Source organism: Pygocentrus nattereri, chromosome 14, assembly GCF_015220715.1.
Source record: "Pygocentrus nattereri isolate fPygNat1 chromosome 14, fPygNat1.pri, whole genome shotgun sequence".
NCBI lineage: Eukaryota > Metazoa > Chordata > Actinopteri > Characiformes > Serrasalmidae > Pygocentrus > Pygocentrus nattereri.
In genome coordinates, this window is record NC_051224.1 from 22870760 (window position 1) to 22889801 (window position 19042).

General features: G+C 40.5%; 1 protein-coding gene across 1 annotated transcript in view; it reads right to left on the bottom strand.

The window, feature by feature from the left end:
* Nucleotides 1–2400: 2400 nt before the first annotated feature.
* Nucleotides 2401–19042, bottom strand: part of mpp2a (membrane protein, palmitoylated 2a (MAGUK p55 subfamily member 2)) — a 28302-nt gene continuing 11660 nt past the window's right edge. Inside the window, exons 4-13 of the mRNA XM_017710356.2 lie at nt 15390–15542; nt 13586–13741; nt 12645–12872; nt 9574–9705; nt 6803–6905; nt 6521–6589; nt 5297–5458; nt 4339–4541; nt 4060–4188; nt 2401–3162 (exon numbers count right to left, since the gene is read on the bottom strand). Of these exons, the coding sequence (XP_017565845.1) occupies nt 2986–3162; nt 4060–4188; nt 4339–4541; nt 5297–5458; nt 6521–6589; nt 6803–6905; nt 9574–9705; nt 12645–12872; nt 13586–13741; nt 15390–15542 (1512 nt within the window). The 3' untranslated portion in view covers nt 2401–2985. The remainder of the gene's footprint in view (nt 3163–4059; nt 4189–4338; nt 4542–5296; nt 5459–6520; nt 6590–6802; nt 6906–9573; nt 9706–12644; nt 12873–13585; nt 13742–15389; nt 15543–19042) is intronic.

The window sequence follows — 19042 nt, forward strand, 5'->3', positions numbered from 1 at the left end:
TCCACTTGCTGTTCCAGGTGGTCTCACACATTTTCAAGAGGATTCAAATCTGTGGATTTTGTGGGCCACTCCTGATGTGTGAACGCTCCTGAATGTTCATCATGCCCTGTATCTTTGTGAATGTGAGAACTGTCATCTTGGAATACAGTGATAGGAATGTTATGTTGAAATGCTTGGTCCTTTTGGTCAATCATTAACATCTGCTATGTGACTTGTTTTCCCACACACAGAATGAGACATTCACTGTACTATACCACCTTTTCTCAATCTATGAATCCTGTCACACACTCCGCAGGTATTTATAGCCCGATCAACCTTGTGCAGCATCATCTTCAGCCTGACAATTTTTTGTCCCAGGAGCTTATTTTTAATACTTAAAAAGTTTGTTATTGGTCAGTTAGGCACTTTTTTTTAATGTTCAATGCTTCATTAACTGTAAAAATAATTAATACACAGGCAACAGTGACAGCCCTATCTTATATATTGATGAATCATCATGTCTAACATCAGATCAAGCACATTGCAATGAGTCTCAGCTAAAAAATGATGTTTCTAAGCAGAGAAACGGACGATTTAACTCCACAAAGATACATGCAGTGAGCAAATACTTCACAAACAGCATGTCAACAGATCTCAATAGAAACATCTCTAGTGCCATGCTTAACATTGTTCTCGTCTCTATTACTCGTTCATGATCAGTGTAATATAACAGACGTTAAACACTGGCTCAAGTTTAGCATACATTCAAGTTAATGTAATGCAAGCTCATGGTTCAGGTTTGCGTAACTGAGCCACAGTGATTTCATTCTGAACACAAGAGACAATGTGAATGAGTTTAATCTATCACTGTATGCTTCTGTACACCCACTAAATATCTACATGCCATTGCTGAGATTTAAATACGAGCCTGCGGTGGCTGCTCATTCAAATAAATAATGCTATGCTATGTGGACGTCTATGAAATTGTAATCCAAAAAAAAAAAAACACCATGAGGCGACTGCACAAAATAGAGCCTTGTAATAAAAATAGAATTTGGCAGAAAAACATCAAAACATTATTATTGCCATGTGTAAAGATAGTTAGAGCTGTGGTGAGAGGATTTAGACAATCAGGCATTAAAGTTAGCTGTAATGATGACTTCTCTGATTTACAATGACTGTCCTGTATTTTTGCATATAGCTCTTTTGGAACTGGATTAGTTTTACCTGAGGAAACACTATAATGTAGATATTACAATATAGATCTGTGATACAGTCTATAGATCTTATTTACAGTGATGAATCTGCAGTGTTATGAGAGTCTGACGGTAATAATTGTGGAGTGATTTTAATCCAGTATGAATCTGCAGTGTGTGTAGTTTTTACAGTCTGACGGTAATAATTGTGGAGTGATTTTAATCCAGTATGAATCTGCAGTGTGTGTAGTTTTTACAGTCTGACGGTAATAATTGTGGAGTGATTTTAATCCAGTATGAATCTGCAGTGTGTGTAGTTTTTACAGTCTGACGGTAATAATTGTGGAGTGATTTTAATCCAGTATGAACCTGCAGTGTGTGTAGTTTTACAGTCTGACGGTAATAATTGTGGAGTGATTTTAATCCAGTATGAATCTGCAGTGTGTGTGTAGTTTTGCAGTGTGACGGTAATAATTGTGGAGTGATTTTAATCCAGTATGAATCTGCAGTGTGTGTAGTTTTTACAGTGTGACGGTAATAATTGTGGAGTGATTTTAATCCAGTATGAACCTGCAGTGTGTGTAGTTTTGCAGTGTGATGGTAATAATTGTGGAGTGATTTTAATCCAGTATGAATCTGCAGTGTGTGTAGTTTTTACAGTGTGACGGTAATAATTGTGGAGTGATTTTAATCCAGTATGAATCTGCAGTGTGTGTAGTTTTTACAGTCTGACGGTAATAATTGTGGAGTGATTTTAATCCAGTATGAATCTGCAGTGTGTGTAGTTTTACAGTCTGACTGTAATAATTGTGGAGTGATTTTAATCCAGTATGAATCTGCAGTGTGTGTAGTTTTACAGTCTGACGGTAATAATTGTGGAGTGATTTTAATCCAGTATGAATCTGCAGTGTGTGTAGTTTTACAGTCTGACGGTAATAATTGTGGAGTGATTTTAATCCAGTATGAATCTGCAGTGTGTGTAGTTTTGCAGTGTGATGGTAATAATTGTGGAGTGATTTTAATCCAGTATGAATCTGCAGTGTGTGTAGTTTTACAGTCTGACGGTAATAATTGTGGAGTGATTTTAATCCAGTATGAATCTGCAGTGTGTGTAGTTTTACAGTCTGACGGTAATAATTGTGGAGTGATTTTAATCCAGTATGAATCTGCAGTGTGTGTAGTTTTTACAGTCTGACAGAAATAATTGTGGAGTGATTTTAATCCAGTATGAATCTGCAGTGTGTGTAGTTTTTACAGTCTGACAGTAATAATTGTGGAGTGATTTTAATCCAGTATGAATCTGCAGTGTGTGTAGTTTTTACAGGCTGACGGTAATAATTGTGGAACATTCCACAAAAACTGGAATGAATGGCCTCCTGTTATGTGGCTAACAGGCACAGCTATGTGGAGTGTTATTGTCATTGAATCTGTGATAGTTTATCCCAACCAAATCGACCAAATCAAATGGCACAAAATTACAATGAACATCTTTTGTTAAAACTAATCCAGCTCCAGTAGTGCTGAAAATATCTGCTGTAATGCCGGACTGAAACATTCAGGATGTTTTTACGCAGCCCACTCATTTTAAAACAAAACTGAAATGCAACTGTAGACCATATAATGATGTTTGTGACATTCTGCTGCTCAACAAACACATACATTGCAGTACATGAACAATAGTAGTGTATGAGTAGGGAGAGCAGAAACCCACACACCCAGCACCAGAGCTCCTGAACATGTGAAATCTCAAACCGCCCGTCTTATAAATTAAAAGGTTTCTCTCTATAAAGGATGAATGATGTTTTTGTGTCTAGAACACCCAGGTGACAGGTACCCACTGCCGCTCACCACTGAGTTTCTTCATAGATGCCTTCAGGCTGCGATACGTTCCGTCCAGGTTCTCGTTTACGATGGTGAGGTCGAAGTAGTGTTTGTACGCTCTCTTAATCCGGCCGCTCTCCTCGACTATGCGATTCAGCTCCACATCCTGCAGGTAAGGAACATTAGGATGGATTTGGTTAAGCCTTCCAAGCAGCGTAACTTTTGGCATGTGAACAGTTTAACCATGAAAACAAAAGCACATGAATTGTCAGTGTGAACGTGAGCACATTTAAAACTACTCTTAACCATGAGTATGCACAAACCTCTAGTGGTGGGACAGTGTAATTATGAGAACTTTATTTCAGCACAACAGACATAACGACCGGAAATTTAGGTTAACAGTATGTACTGATGTACTGTGATGATGCAGACAGAGCTGTCCTTGCTTTGCTTGAGGCTTTCACAGGTGAGTTACACTGCAAGTGTTTTTATGGAAAGATATTTTAGCTTTTAATTCTGTTTCTTTTTCAGAAGGAAAAGCTTTAACTATTTTAAAAGGTTCCATGTCACTTAAATGTCAAAATTCTAATGTATAAATACTGTATACAGCAGTATTTGACAGATAATAATAATAATAATAATTATTATTGTTATTATTATTATTATTATACATTTATTTATAATACACCTTTCATTTAGGTGAAAATCTCAAGGTGCTACAGAAGTAAACTCAATACAATGATAAAAGCATAACATTTAGAAAAAGAGTGTCAAAATCAAGGAAATAAATATATGAATAAATAAGTAAATAATAAAAGCAGCAGACACTCAGTGACACACTAGATAAGGCCATTTGTTGTTGGTGCATTTTTTCAAAATCAAAAATAAAAAGTTTAGCTCAATTTTCAACCCATTTGATTAACAATAGACAAATGTTAAACAGTGCAGCTGACAAGGAGAGAGGAGCTGGTTAGCATTAGCTTAACTAGCATGATGACAGCTCTGCTCACCACACGTTTGTCGTCATTTTTAAATACTGCTGTATACCTGCAGTCACTCTTACCGTTAGCTGCTTGGTGACCACACCGGCCTCAATGCCTGACCTGTTCATGGCCTTCAGGACCTCAAACTCAGGAGCCTCGATGAACACCACGTAAGGCAGGAACTCAGACGTCCTCAGGACCTTGAGGGCCTAAAACAGTACACCCACAACTAAGAAAGAAGCAGCATTGCCCCCTATGCTTTCTGTAATGTAATTACAATCTGTCAGAATGACTGCATCTACCATGTGAACACCAAAGTATTACAGAACACTTAACTGATGCTGTGTGGACAGTCTTACCTGTGGGTTGACGTCCAGGATGCAGATGCGTCCAGCCTCCACCACCTCGTGGATGGAGTCAATCTTAGTGCCGTAGAGGTTTCCGTCATACTCTCCGTGCTCCAAGTAACGACCTGCTTTAATATCTGTCTCCATCTTGCTTCTGGACGTGAATGCGTACATCATGTTCTCCCTCTCACCTACTTTGGGCTTCCTGGAGGTGTCTGAGGCATTAAAGGTGGACTTTTTAAATTTAAACATCAACTTACCCTGAAAATACTTCTTTTATTAAATTGGTTGTAAACCTTAAAAACACAATCAAAATGATAAAAATAAAAAAAAGCAAATAAGTCACTATTTCAAGGTATTATGTCAAAATCTTGAGAAAACAAGCAATTATTTTTTAAATGATTTAGAAAACTTTGAAAATGTTGAAATCAAAATTTTGAAAAAGTATTTAATTCAAGATACTACGTCCACACTTTCACATACTGTCGCCAGAAATAGAGAAGAAGGAAAAAACATTGTTTCTCTGGAGGTTGTGCAGAAGTTTTGTGGTTGTATGAATGTTCTGTAGTATAGTGTTTGTATTAATAGGGAATGGTGTATGGAGGTTGTGTGGAGGTTATGTGGAGGTTGTATGCTTGCATGAAGGTTGTGTGGAGGCTGTAGGGAGGTTGTGTGGAGATTGTAGAGGTTGTGTGGCCATATGGAGGTTGTGTCGAGGTTGTAAGTGTAGTGTTTGTAATACCATGGAGTGGTTAGTGGAGGTTATGAGGAGGTTGTGTGATTGTATGACGGTTGTGTGGAGGTTGTAAGTATAGTGTTTGTACTACCAGTGAGTGGTGTGTGGAGGTTATGAGGAGGTTGTGTGATTGTATGACGGTTGTGTGGAGGTTGTAAGTATAGTGTTTGTACTACCAGGGAGTGGTGTATGGAGGTTGTGTGGAGCTTGTAAGTATAGTATGTTTGTGCTCACAGGGAATGGTGGTGCCATAATGTTGCGGATCGGACACCAGCAATTTGTTCTTCAGACTGCGCCGGCCCACTCCCTGAGCTCCAATCAAGACCAGCGTTTTTCTCCGAAAAGGCGGCACCTGCGCCACCTCCTCATAGATCAGCAGCTCATGCCTGTCAAATTCTGAGAAAAGAAATGAAGGGATGAGTGGGGTGAACAATTAAATAATTATTTAGAAAATTGACCTCAGTATTTTTCAGAAAACAGGTAATTATGTGATCAAAATCTTGAGATAATAATACGAATGTGGGTCATTAATAAATTATGCACTGAAGGGCTAATGTTTGGCAGATCAGACTCAGGCTAATCTGAAAGTCCAAACTCAGCCACCAGTATCAGAATCAAGGTGTTTGTTCCAGACATAAGCTGCTTTCACACTTTCACACTCAACACAGTGTGTGCTGCGCTCACCATTTGAGTCTGCGGCAAGCTGCTTTCATACCACTCACAGCATGGGCAACGCTCAACTGTTGCACTCTGATAAAACTAACCTTTCAGTTAGCCACAGAAACAGCTGTTCTCCTATTGGTCGCAAAAAAGTTGAAAACAACTGAACTTTTAATAAACCTGCGCATTTGCCGTGGCAGATTTTTTTGCTGAGCTCTGCTTAGGCCTAATTTATACATGCCACCTCTACTTGGCGTAGGTGATGCGGCAGCTCGACGCACTGGCCTTTCATACATACAGTGCTTGAGCAGAGCAGCGAGAAAGTTTCACAGACATTCCTTATCCAGACTAATAGTTACATCAGTCACTCTGCTCAGCAAAAATACAGGGAGATTCACTCGAAAGAGGCCCTGAATATTCTGTTGTAAATGCTGTTAGGATAAAGCAATCTGAACCAAAACATCTACGTTTCATGCAATGCTGGAAGTGTCCACTGTTTTCTGCCAGTTTTCTGCACTCAAATGTTGTAAATGCAGGTTAAACGTCATGACGGCACAGTGTTTCGTTCATATTGCTTAGTCCTAGGAATTATTACAGAATATTCAGGGCCTCTTTTGAGTGAATTTCCCTTTATAATGCACAATATATTTGTTTATCCTCGACAGCATTCTTTGATGTTTCAAGCTTGTTAACATAGACAGTGAAATGAAAAGCAAGACTTTCCACCTCGCTCACGCCACACAGAAGCAGTGTCCTTAGATAGTTTGGATAATCTGTAAAAATGGTGGAAACTCAAACCTGCATTTTTGGTGGTCAAATACATCATTTTCTTCTTCTTCTTGCCCCCAATTCCGCTACACAGTGTGCCTGAAAAACACAGCACTCCGTTCAGTCGAACAAGCTCATATATTTACTGGAACGAGTAATTAGATCACAATTTATTTTTTGGGGGTCATTTTCTGACCCAAACATTGACATGCATTTTAAGAACAGCATTTACAGTAGAGCACCAGCCTGAAGTCAGAACAAAAAGAATAAAGCCATGTGATGAACTGATGTAGTGTGCAGTGTATGGAAAACCTGCTGGCGGGAGCTCCACGTCTCTCTTTACAAATGCTTTCCTCTTCTCTTCTAGAAGCTGACTGGGGATCAGTCCTGCACTCCCTCCCTCCACATGCTGGGCCTTCAGGAAAACAAAGAAATGACAAACCTCAAAAACTAAATATTAGATCTATCAGTATTTAACTTGTCCACTCTTTACTAGAGCTAGCCGATATGGACAAAAATGTTATCACGACAAACAACATTCAAATCGTTCAATATATCGCTATATATGTCAAATCAGTCTTACTTTCAGATTTGAAGGCTGATTTTTTGAGTGGTCAAGGTTGGAACATGACAAACACTCACCAAACACTAGATCATTTCACAAATCTGTCATTGGAGATTAGGACAGAGTGTCTGGTTAGCTGTTTTTATCAGCTGGAAAAGTACACCCACAGTTTTTGTAATAGTCAATTTAAGAAAGAAAAGATTATTTTTAGCTGTCTGGTGACGGGCGCTCGGCTATCCCATTACAAATGCTAAACAAGTGGCTAACAACAGTGCTAACCTGTTTAGTTTCTCAACAACGTCAACTTAGTACGAACAGCAAACTAGTTGGCTCAGTAGGTAAGTGATGGATCACACCACCTTACTGTCATCACTCCTACCACATCCATGTCAGAGCATATCACAGTATGCAGACACCAGCTAGCAGACGACTGCATTCCTCTATTCTATCGTAGTGGCTTGAGGGGTGAACCAAAATATCAACACCAGACAATCAGAGTCTTCATTTTAGGTACGTTTAAACTGAAAGTGGTGCTTTTGTGTCTTGTTTGATCAACAGTATCATCAACTCACCATGTTGTGCGAGTGACTGAGCAGCTGCTAAAAACTGCTAGCATGGGAAAGCATTCTCCCGCTTTCCAATACCTCACAGCTTCCTCAGGTTACTTTCGTTTAAATCAGGGCTGCAACCCACTTCTTTCGGTCACTTCTGTTGCTTGGGAATGCACTAATATTAAAATAAGCACTGTAACAGTACTTTAGTTGTGATGAGTAGACGTGATTTAATGCTGCTAAAGCTTGTTAGGATGTACAGAAAGAGGTGAGCTTGCTGTAGGACAGTATAGTTACGCCACTGATCTCATCCCTCACACTTGGTCACAGAAGAGCAGGTCGCCGGTCACTCCACTCAAACAGGAAATGTATAACTCCACGTTTCAGACATTGCTAATGTATATTTTGTGAAGTGCGCCCTCTCCTGGTGACAGCAGAGTAATGTTGCTTTCCTTGCAGCAGAAAACTCCACCAGGGCTTTCGCTAGAACATGGAACTGTGAGAATGCAGTATTATATCAAACTTTTATCAAACATTTCTTATTGTTCTATCAAGGAAAATTTATATCGCATTAATTATCGTTTTATTGCTCAGCCCTATTCTTGACTTTTGAGCACCTACTGTCACTTTAACTCTTCCACCGTTCCAATCTTAAAACCGACCAGTTACAGCTGTGTCTTTCCAACATCAGCTGTTCTCAAAGGTCTCACCGAGGTTCTATTTCCTCTCAAACAGACATTATCATTCACACAAGAACTACCCAAACACACCCCTGCTGCCTTACACATTTTCTTTTATGACCAAATGAGAGCATCACAGAATTTCTCGTCTTTTTGTCATGAGGTGCTCGGACTAGAGGCAGAGAGAGAATAACACACATCATGAGTTTGAGCTACAACTAGATCTCCACATGACACAAACAGAGCTGAACTCACTGGATCTGTGTGCTTCTACGTGCAGTGAAAGGTACAACTGGAGATTAATACGTGGTGAGAAATGCTGATATCACAGCGAAAACTAGAGGAATATTTCACTACAAAGCTGACCTGAAACTGTAAAGAGACTGTTTTGACGTCTGGATCCAACATTATAAACATAATATCAGCTCTTATCTGCCTGTGTTTTACATTCAACTCTGTCTCTGTTCAGGCAGTGTTCATGTACATCTCTTCCCCTGTTTCTATGCGCCAGCTCTGACTGGCTGTTTTAATCACTCATTGAGTAAATCTCTGGCCTTCTCACACTGCAGGGCTCTTGAATGTTTTGAGTTGTATCAAACATGTTTTATAATATCTCTCAATCCCTTCAGAGTTCAACCAGAGGTCTGAAGATTCACTTGTTTCTCCTCTCACACTACATCACCATCAGCTGCTTCAGAACAAGCTCCCGACCTGGAAAATCTGGATTTTGCCCCACGCAATAGGCAAATCAGGCTTGCAATCACGCTTAGAACCGTGTAGTGTGGGCCCAGCCTAAAGGAGATATTTCAGAGGACACTGGATTAGATAATCCACTTGCAAAAAAATCTGACAGCCAAGATGTACAGATGAAAAAAGATGAGTAAAAACAACACAGCAAACTTAAACTGAATCATCCTAGGCTAAAGCATGCTGCCGAAGCAAGCATGAAAAGTGTTTATGGGAAAAGAATGGCTTATATTTCTACCCTTTGAATGGATAGAAAATGACAAACCCCACTTTGTTGGGGCCACAGTCTCACTTCTACAGCTTCCCAATCACAGCTTTTGACCAGAACTGGATTTTCAGTGTCAAACACTTTCAAGATGATAATGAGGTAAAAGCTTGAGGCAATTGCAGATAGCAACAGTTGCTCAGCAGTGATGAGGGCTGAGATAATAAGGCGGAGAGCATAATGATTGACTGGCCATGGGAAATTTTGGTGCTTCCCCAAATTTTGGTTGTTTCAGAGCATCTGTTGCTGAGACCTCCTCATTTGGTCCACTGTACCTGCCACCAGTTGACGTCCTCCTGGTTGACAATCTGCAGGATATCTCTGGTACAGAACTGAAGCCCAGCCTCCTTGCAGGGGATCAGGTTGTCATTGGCCGGATCATAATCAAAATGGCACTTCACGAAGACCTGCAGAAAAAGATGCTTCAGTTATTACAAGACAAAATATGAGAATCACTATAAAACCAATACATACAAGCTCAAATATTTGTTCGTGTATATCTCAAGCTTCAAATACAACACATAAAATGTCATTGCTTTAAAAATCTGCATTTAATCTAGAACTGTCAACGAAATGTTCATGTGCACCAGTGTTAGCTTAGCGCTAACATACTATTGAAAATTACATAGGGGTGCTAGCAGAAATCAGGTTTGTTTTTTTTTTCATTTTTTGAAAAAGTTTTGAAATGTATAGGACAAAGTGAAGGCCTAGCTCCAACAGTCATGATACTCCACTGGTAAAGGTATGCATTTAAACTCAACTGGTATAAAAGTGCTTTAAACATCTGAAAGGTTTGAGCACCGACATCACAACAAGGGGATACAATGAGTGTCCTTTGGCTTTTATCTGTTGTTCCTTCAGTTTTGCAGTTTTACAAGAAAAAAAGGAACCAACAGCTTTAACATGTTAAGTCACAGAAAAGAAACAAAGAAAACACTTACATAAAAACATTCTGCTAAGCGAGGTGCCTTTGACAGTGGTGGACAGTTACAAAATAAATTAATTAGTTACTGTACGCAAGTTGTTTTCTCATGTATCTGTACTCCCCTCCCCCCTCCCCCCCCCCCCACCCCCCATTTTGGGCGACATTTTGCTTTCACTCCACTACATTTCAAAGTCAAATATCTTACTATTTACTCCACTACATTTTGAGAAATCTGTCCTTCCTTTTGGTTTCTGTGTGTATAAAAACGTAACATGTCAAAACGAAAGAAGCACAAAGCAAGAACACCAATCAGGGCACAGCGGTCACTTTGTTTTGAGCTGGTTTTGACCTGTTGGTCATACCGACCCAGTGCAGCACACGGTTTAAAGTCAGTGCAGCATCATAACATTTTGGGAGGGTCTATTCAACATAAACGATGAACTAACCTAACTTTGTGTAAATAGACCATAATACAGAAATATGGACGCACATGCAGTCGTGACTGACGCATCTTTTTCTGAATTTATACAAAAACTTTCATTCCATAGTAAATTAGTTTTGGCTACCCGTGACCCTGACGGAGAAGCGGCTTAGAAATTGGATTGATGGATGATTAGTTCTGGCTAGTTTATGTTTATGAACAGAGACCTACAGATCAACATAGAAAAGGAAACTCATTTGTGAATCTGTGATTAAAACAAGTTTTTATTAGACTTAAGCTTGTAACTAAGTTGCAAATAAATCTTAGTTTTGTGCTTATGATAATTTTAATAGACATCCGTGTCACTAATTAATCACATTCTATTAATTACCAAGAGAGACACTGGAGTATTTTTACCTAAAATGAGTTCATGAAGTTAGTCTTGTTATAAAGATGATAACAGGACATTAGAGTCATAATTATTTGAAGTATTTGAAGGCAAATAGTTTTATACTTTTACTCAAGTGAAGGTCTAAAGGGAGGAACTTCTACTTTTACTGGAGAAATATTTTCTATAATCTCTACTTTAACTGAAGTACATGATTTGTGTACTTCATCCACCACTGGCTTTTGATGGGCAGCTTACATCATGCACACACAAGCTGTGCTATCAGACTGATGATTCAGCTCATTATTATTACTGTTCAAAGGCAAAAGATGTTAAAAAATGATGAGACGAGTCTGTATGCGATGTCCCCCGGGTAACAGTAGGCCTGGCTGTCAGTGATAAAGCTCCAGCTCCTCTGAAAGCTGCACAGGGATGCTCTGTGACGTGGCCTGTGATGCAGTTCAGCTTCCCTCAGCCCATCCACCCACCAGCAACACAAATAGTGCTGGATCTCACAGCATAGGGATGCTGGGATCTCTCCGCTCCATCACCATGGCAACCAGGAGCAGGAAAGTGCGTGGATGAGAAAGCAGTAGGGAGCGGGAAGCGGTATACACACTACAGGCACCAGTCATACGCTTCCTGTCCCTGTCCTTTCGTCTCTCAATGAGTCTCTGAAGCCTCATTAACCAAACACTGTTGTACTGCCAGACAGAGACGCCAAAGTGCCAGACTGAACAGCAGCTCTACAAGCATTAACGCAAATTGCATGTCTAGCTACTGACCACTCTAGTATTGACCGGCTGGCTGTATTATTGCATTGTTTTCCACCTTGAAATGCGCAACCTGCACCTGCATGCAGTGTGAATGAGCCCAGAAAGAGTGAGAGTTTCCAAATGTCATGTTCACTCTCAGGTCCATACGGTCCATCTATGGAAATTAAGCCATAAAAACAGCCCTCTTGGTTATGACATCACAACCATGAATATATTTCCATATACAGAACTTTAGCCCCACCCCTTCAGCCTACAGCAGTTTAGCCCCACCCCTTCAGCCTACAGCAGTTTAGCCCCACCCCTTCAGCCTACAGCAGTTAAGCCCCGCCCATTCTCTATGAAGTAATATGGCGTGTTGTTCATGCAGACAGTTTGCAGCAGAATTAATGGTGTCAAAGGTGTTAAACGTTGTGCTGTTTCTGGCTGTTGGGAAGAAAACAGATCATTGCAGCTCCCAAAGAATCCACACATCCGAAAGGAGTGGCTAAAGCGTTTGTTTTCCCACACAAACCTGAACATTAAAGTCACAGCTTAACAATTTGTGCCACGTTTCAAAGTGGACTGCTTTTAAAAGAGGCACAATACACAGGACAGCCAATCAGAGCAGAGCTTTACATACATCAGTCTTGAAGGCACATTAACAAAAACAGCCCACTTAGTTCTAATGGATAAAGAGAGGGTGGAAAATTAAATAAAATGTTATAATGGGAGAAATTGCCCCTTGAGGGCTCTTTAAATGACTATCAGTGCCAATATAAACAAACCCTTTTTTTGTGTCTGGTTTGAATAGAGTTGTACTCCAATCTGTTATGCCATGTCTTCAGTGTGTCTGTTACCTGTCTGGGCGGATGGGGCTCCTGGTAGCTGGGGAGGATTTTGAGCACTACGCTGCCGCTGGCCTCCTGTAGCATCTCCTGCAGAACCCGAGGGTCATCACCAACGTCTTTACCGTTGACTTCCTTTATAATATCCCCCACGTGCAGGAGACCCTGCTGGTCAATCATTCCACCGTGAAGGATCCGTGCAATCACCAACTCTCCGTTCTCCACACGAAATGTCACACCCTGAAGAAAGCCATACTGACCACTCAGAATTACACAAGGTCATCTACTGGAGTTACTAAGAGTTAATTAAGTAGATACATAGATACTGTATAATGTAAAGTATTTACTGAATAATTCATAGTAAATATTGAATAATTCGTAGTATATACACTAAATAATCTGAAGTAGATGCTGAAAAATGTATAGTACACACTGAAGTAGTACAGTTCAGTAGTTACTGAATAATTTGAAGTAGATACTGAACAATTTATATGTAGATACTGAATAATTTGGAGTGGATACTGAATAATTCAAAATAGTTAATTAATAATTCATAGTAGATACCGAATTATTCATAACACTTAATGAGTAATTCATAGTAGATACTAAATGATTCAAAGTAGTTAATGAGTAATTCATAGATGCTAAATAATTAATTTTAGGTAGTTACTGAATAATTCAAAGTAGATACTGAATAATTCATACTAGATACTAAATAATCCACAGTACATCCTGAATAATTCATAGTAGATACTAAATAATCCACAGTACATCCTGAATAATTCATAGTAGATACTAAATAATCCACAGTACATCCTGAATAATTCATAGTAGATACTGAATCATTCATTGTATTAACTGAATAATTTATAGTACATACATAATATACTTGGGTGATCAAGAATCAAAAGTATAAGACATGCACATTGACAGTTATGTTCCAGAACTCCTACCAGATGTTCTCCGGCCACTTTGCGGATGCCCACCATGCGTACAGCGTCAGCTGGAACGGGTGGGAGACTGATTGTGGGCTCCATGAAGGCCTGTGGGCTGGGGGGCGGAGTCTCACACGTCTGAGACGCCACAGAGTCATGGGTCTCCAGGAGTGACTGTGAACCACATTAAGCACATCAGTCATAAGATACTTTAAAATAAAAAAATTACAAATGTCCTCCCCGTCTAACGCAGACACTTAGCCAAGACATGTTTGGTGTTTGAAACTTGTTTCTTTAGTCTTGCATGAGGCTACAAGGCTAACATAGCTAACAAGTAATGGGAGCTTATATGCCACCAATTAGCAATTATTCAAACTGCAGTCATAAATCATCACACGCTGGCCTCAAACTGTGTGGAGTTGTTAAGTAATTTCTAACAGACCATCTCATGCATGATCTACTGTTATTTATAAACATGAAAAATGTCTTACATTTATCGGCAAACAGTGAAAAACAGTTATTTAGCTCAGTCTCACAGAAATCTTACCTTAAAAGAAGTTAACTTAGTCTAAGAAAACAAATACCCTTCTTAAAACTATGTCATAATTATTGGCACCCCTAGAATTTCTACGTGAAGCATGTTACCATTCATACTTCGCTTTTTTTTTTTTTAGGTCCAACTGAGCTTTACAGAAAGAACCCCAGTAAAGAACCTCATCGATAAGTAGGATGAAGGATCTGTGATGTTTTGAGATCCTGGGAACCTTGATAGAACATATGGCATCATGGACAACATGAGGTACCTTCAGTTTTTAAATCCTGAAAATATTGCTGCCTCTGTGAAGAAGCTAAAACTGGGTTGTGATTTAGTCTTCCAGCAGAACGATGTGCCCAAATCCACACAAAAATGGTTAACTGACCACAGATCAAGCTTTTGAATAACCACCCAATCCCTGAATCAGTCCTGATGGAAAACAGTCTTTGCACTAGTAAAAGGCCCCCATGAGCCAAGGGCCCTAGGAAAATACAAATTAGATGAACTGTATGTGCTGATGTTAAACAATTTATTCGGAAATACATATGCAACTTAAATGGCTGTTAGTTTGTGATTATAACAATCATTTTCATTCATTTCAATGCAGCCTCAGTTCAGGTCAGACTTATTATGGGTTAAAAACAAGCAAAATGATTGACCAATGTAGTGAGAATTTCACATACTTAAGTAAACAATATCTAGAAATAAGTTAGATAATCTCACACAATTACAACAATGACAACATGAGAAAAATAGATACTTTGACTAGATTTAAAATGATTTCACTTGTCCCAATATCATTATTTGCAGAGTAGAATATCGAATATCAACAAATATCAAAATGTGCATCCAGGGGGCCCCATTCCTGTCTTTTGCCTAGAACCCCAGAATCATGAAATCCACCCCTAGAAAAGAGTGCAGAAGGAGGTAGGACCCTGGAGGATCTTGACAGATTCTGTATTGAGGAGTGCTCTCAGACTGGGCACTCTGTATTCACTCAATCTCATCAAGCATTATAGAAGCAGACATTGCTGTCATGTGAGAAATGGAGGCTTCATATAGTACTAATCCAAATGTTAATAATCATTTCTGATAACGTTTTTTTATTTGTTTTAAAATGAGATTGAATTAATTAATGACAAAGACTTTTATGACTTTTTTTACCCATCATTCCCAAGAGTGCAGATTGTAATCTGTATTATATATAACGAGGATTTAATAACACTATAAGGTAATATATGCGTGTGCGCTGAAGGGAAGTAGGTGTTCGATCTGAGGCTGTTATACCTGGAAGTGCGGCTGGTTGAGGATGTTTGAAAGCTCGGCGGCCGTATTGCTGCGATGTGTGAACGGACTCAGCTCCCTCAGGATGTCCTGAACCAGCTCCACATTATTGTCTCTGACCGCCTCAAGCCGAGGCTCCTCCGGACTCTCTGCACTCTGATGGGCAAAAAGAAGAGTCCCAGCAAGGGTGAGGACTGATTAAAGCACAGATCACAAATCACAGATCAACATTCTCCATCAAATACCAACATTCTCCAACAAACACCATCATTCTTTATCTTACACCATTGTATTCTCCATCGAACACCATATTTCAGAGCCAAACACCAACAATGTCCCACAGTACCCAACAAAAACCACCATTAACCATAAAATATCTTCATCCTACATCAAAAACCATCATTCTCTAACACACACACACACACACACACACACACACACAGTACATGGACCAGATGTCTGGATTTTTTGGTGTTTGTATGAGAAAGTTTGGAGAGCTTACACTCCATTAACAAAATCCACTACTGAAGAAACTTGGGACTTTCAAACTTTAACACTCATGTGACTTTGAAAGAGGAAATTTTTTCCATGCTTATGGAAAACCACCATTCTCCAACAAATACCATATTTCTTCATAAAACACCAAAATTCCCACCAAAAACCAACATTCTTAACCAGTATCAACATTCCCCAATATTCACCAACAAACACCACTATGGCATGCAGCTACAAGAGCTGGCAGGAAGGAGGGGCCCGAACTCCGAGCAATGAGAGAACAGTGAGTGAGTGGGGGCATGGCATGTGAGCCCCGAGCCCCGCCTCCTGGGCGCCGTCTCCGGTCCCGCAGTGAGGCCACTTTAATTTACCTTATGTTCAACCTGGGCTCAGGGAGGACGCTGGATGCAGGGTTCAGGGTTGCAGCAGACATTAACTTCATTATCTACATCAAACAAACACAACAAATGAAACAAAACCAAAGATACACTCGACACTTTTCAGTGGCTTCAAGGTAGACTTCTCAGTCATTCTCTCACTCAAGCTTTTCAGCTCTTTAGTCCTCATTCTTTTGCTGCTGCTTGTCCTTGTCCGTTGCCAGCCAGATCAGTACCAGCTAGCTCTCATTAAGGGCACCTGAGCCAAGAGGGAATGAGAGCTTGTTGCCCTGGCCCCTCGTCACCACCCCTGTTCAGCTGCCCAGAACAAACGTGAGGTAAATTAAAGTGGCCTCACTGCGGGACTGGAGGCAACAACCAGGAGGCAGGGCTTGGGACTCGAGTGCCATCCAGCACTCACTCCTTGTTCTCTCCCTGCCATCCTCGCTGGGGTTTGCCCATGCTCTGAGTTCGAGACCTGCCTTCTTGACAGCTCTCGCAGCCATCATTGGGCCACGGGGGATGGGTGCATGCTATAAGCACTCTCTCGCTCTCTCTATCTATATATACACTCAGTGGCGCTTTATTAGGTACACCTTGCTAGTAAAAGGTTGGACCTCCTTTTGCCTTCAGAACTGCCTTAATTCTTCGTGGCAGACTTTCAACAAGGTGTTGGAAACAGTCTTCAGAGATTTTGGTTGGTTATTTGAGTTACTGTTGCCTTTCTATCATCTCGAACCAGTCTGCCCATTCTCCTCTGACCTCTCACATCAACAAAGCAATTTCGTCCACACAACTGCCCGCTCACTGGACATTTTCTCTTTTTCAGACCATTATCTGTAAACCCTAGAGATGGTTGTGCATGAAAATCCCAGTAGATCATCAGTTTCTGAAATACTCAGACCAGCCCGTCTGGCACCAACAAACATGTCACGTTCAAAGTCACTTAAATCACCTTTCTTCCCAATTCTGATGCTCGGTTTGCACTTCAGCAAGTTGTCTTGACCACCTCTACATGCCTAAATGCATTGAGTTGCGGCCAAGTGATTGGCTGGTTAGCTATTTGTGTTAACAAGCAACTGAATAGTACCTAATGAAGTGGCTGGTGAGTGTGTGTGTGTGTGTGTGTGTGTGTGCGTGCATATACACTGCTACACTGCTCAAAAAAATAAAGGGAGCACTTAAACAACACAATATAACTCCAAGTAAATCAAACTCCTGTGAAATCAACCTGTCCACTTAGGAAACAACACTGATTGACAATCAATTTCACAGCTGTTGTGCAAATGGAATAGACAACAGGTGGAAATTATTGGCAATTAGCAAAACACACTCAATAAAGGAGTAGTTCTGCAGGTGGGGACCACAGACCACTTCTCAGTACCTTTCTGCTTTCTGGCTGATGTTTTGGTCACTTTTGAATGTTGGTGGTTTCACACTCGTGGTGGCATGAGACGGACTCTACAACCCACACAAGTGGCTCAGGTAGTGCAGCTTATCCAGGATGGCACATCAATGCGAGCTGTGGCAAGAAGGTTTGCTGTGTCTGTCAGCGTAGTGTCCAGAGGCTGGAGGCGCTACCAGGAGACAGGCCAGTACACCAGGAGACGTGGAGGAGGCCGTAGGAGGGCAACAACCCAGCAGCAGGACCGTTACCTCTGCCTTTGTGCAAGGAGGAACAGGAGCCCTGCAAAATGACCTCCAGCAGGCCACAAATGTGCATGTGTCTGCACAAACGGTTAGAAACCGACTCCATGAGGATGGTATGAGGGCCTGACATCCACAGATGGGGGTCGTGCTCACAGCCCAACACCGTGCAGGACACTTGGCATTTGCCAGAGAACACCAGGATTGGCAAATCCTGAATCCGATTGGGCACATCTGGGACATCATGTCTCGCTCCATCCACCAATGTCACGTTGCACCACAGACTGTCCAGGAGTTGGCGGATGCTTTAGTCCAGGTCTGGGAGGAGATCCCTCAGGATACCATCCGCCACCTCATCAGGAGCATGCCCAGGTGTTGTAGGGAGGTCATACAGGCACGTGGAGGCCACACACAATACTGAGCCTCATTTTGACTTGATTTAAGGACATTACATCAAAGTTGGATCAGCCTGTAGTGTGTTTTTCCACTTTAATTTTGTGTGTGACTCCAAATCCAGGCCTCCATTGGTTAATAAATTTAATTTCCATTGATGATTTTAGTGTGATTTTGAAGTATTCAATGAGAATATTTCATTCATTCAGATCTAGGATGTGTTACTTGAGTGTTCCCTTTATTTTTTTGAGCAGTGTATATATGAGGAGAGAGAGATAGATGATTTCTACAATTTGATTTCATTTAATTTTTTCCTATGAAGTTCTTGTGTGTGTTTGTATATCAAATGTTTTTATGATTAATTTTTCCATAGCAATTTTCATGTAAAGGTAATTATTCCTTAGAACTGAACAGGCTGTTTTTTGTTACTGTGCCTTTAAGACCCATATATAGAAATGGGACTAAACAGCACAGTATATGGACCAGACGTTTGGATTTCTTGGTGTTTGTTGGAGAATGTTTGTGTGTAATATGGTGAGTGTTGGAGAATGTTTGGGTGTAATATGGTGCTTGTTGAAGAATGTTTCTATTTGTTGGGGATGGTTGGAGAACATTTGGGTGTAATATGGTGTTAGTTGGAGAAGGTTTGGATATTATATGGTGTTTCTTGGAGAAGGTTTGGGTGTAATATGGTGATTGTTGGAGAACGTTTGGGTGTAATATGGTGATTGTTGGAGAACGTTT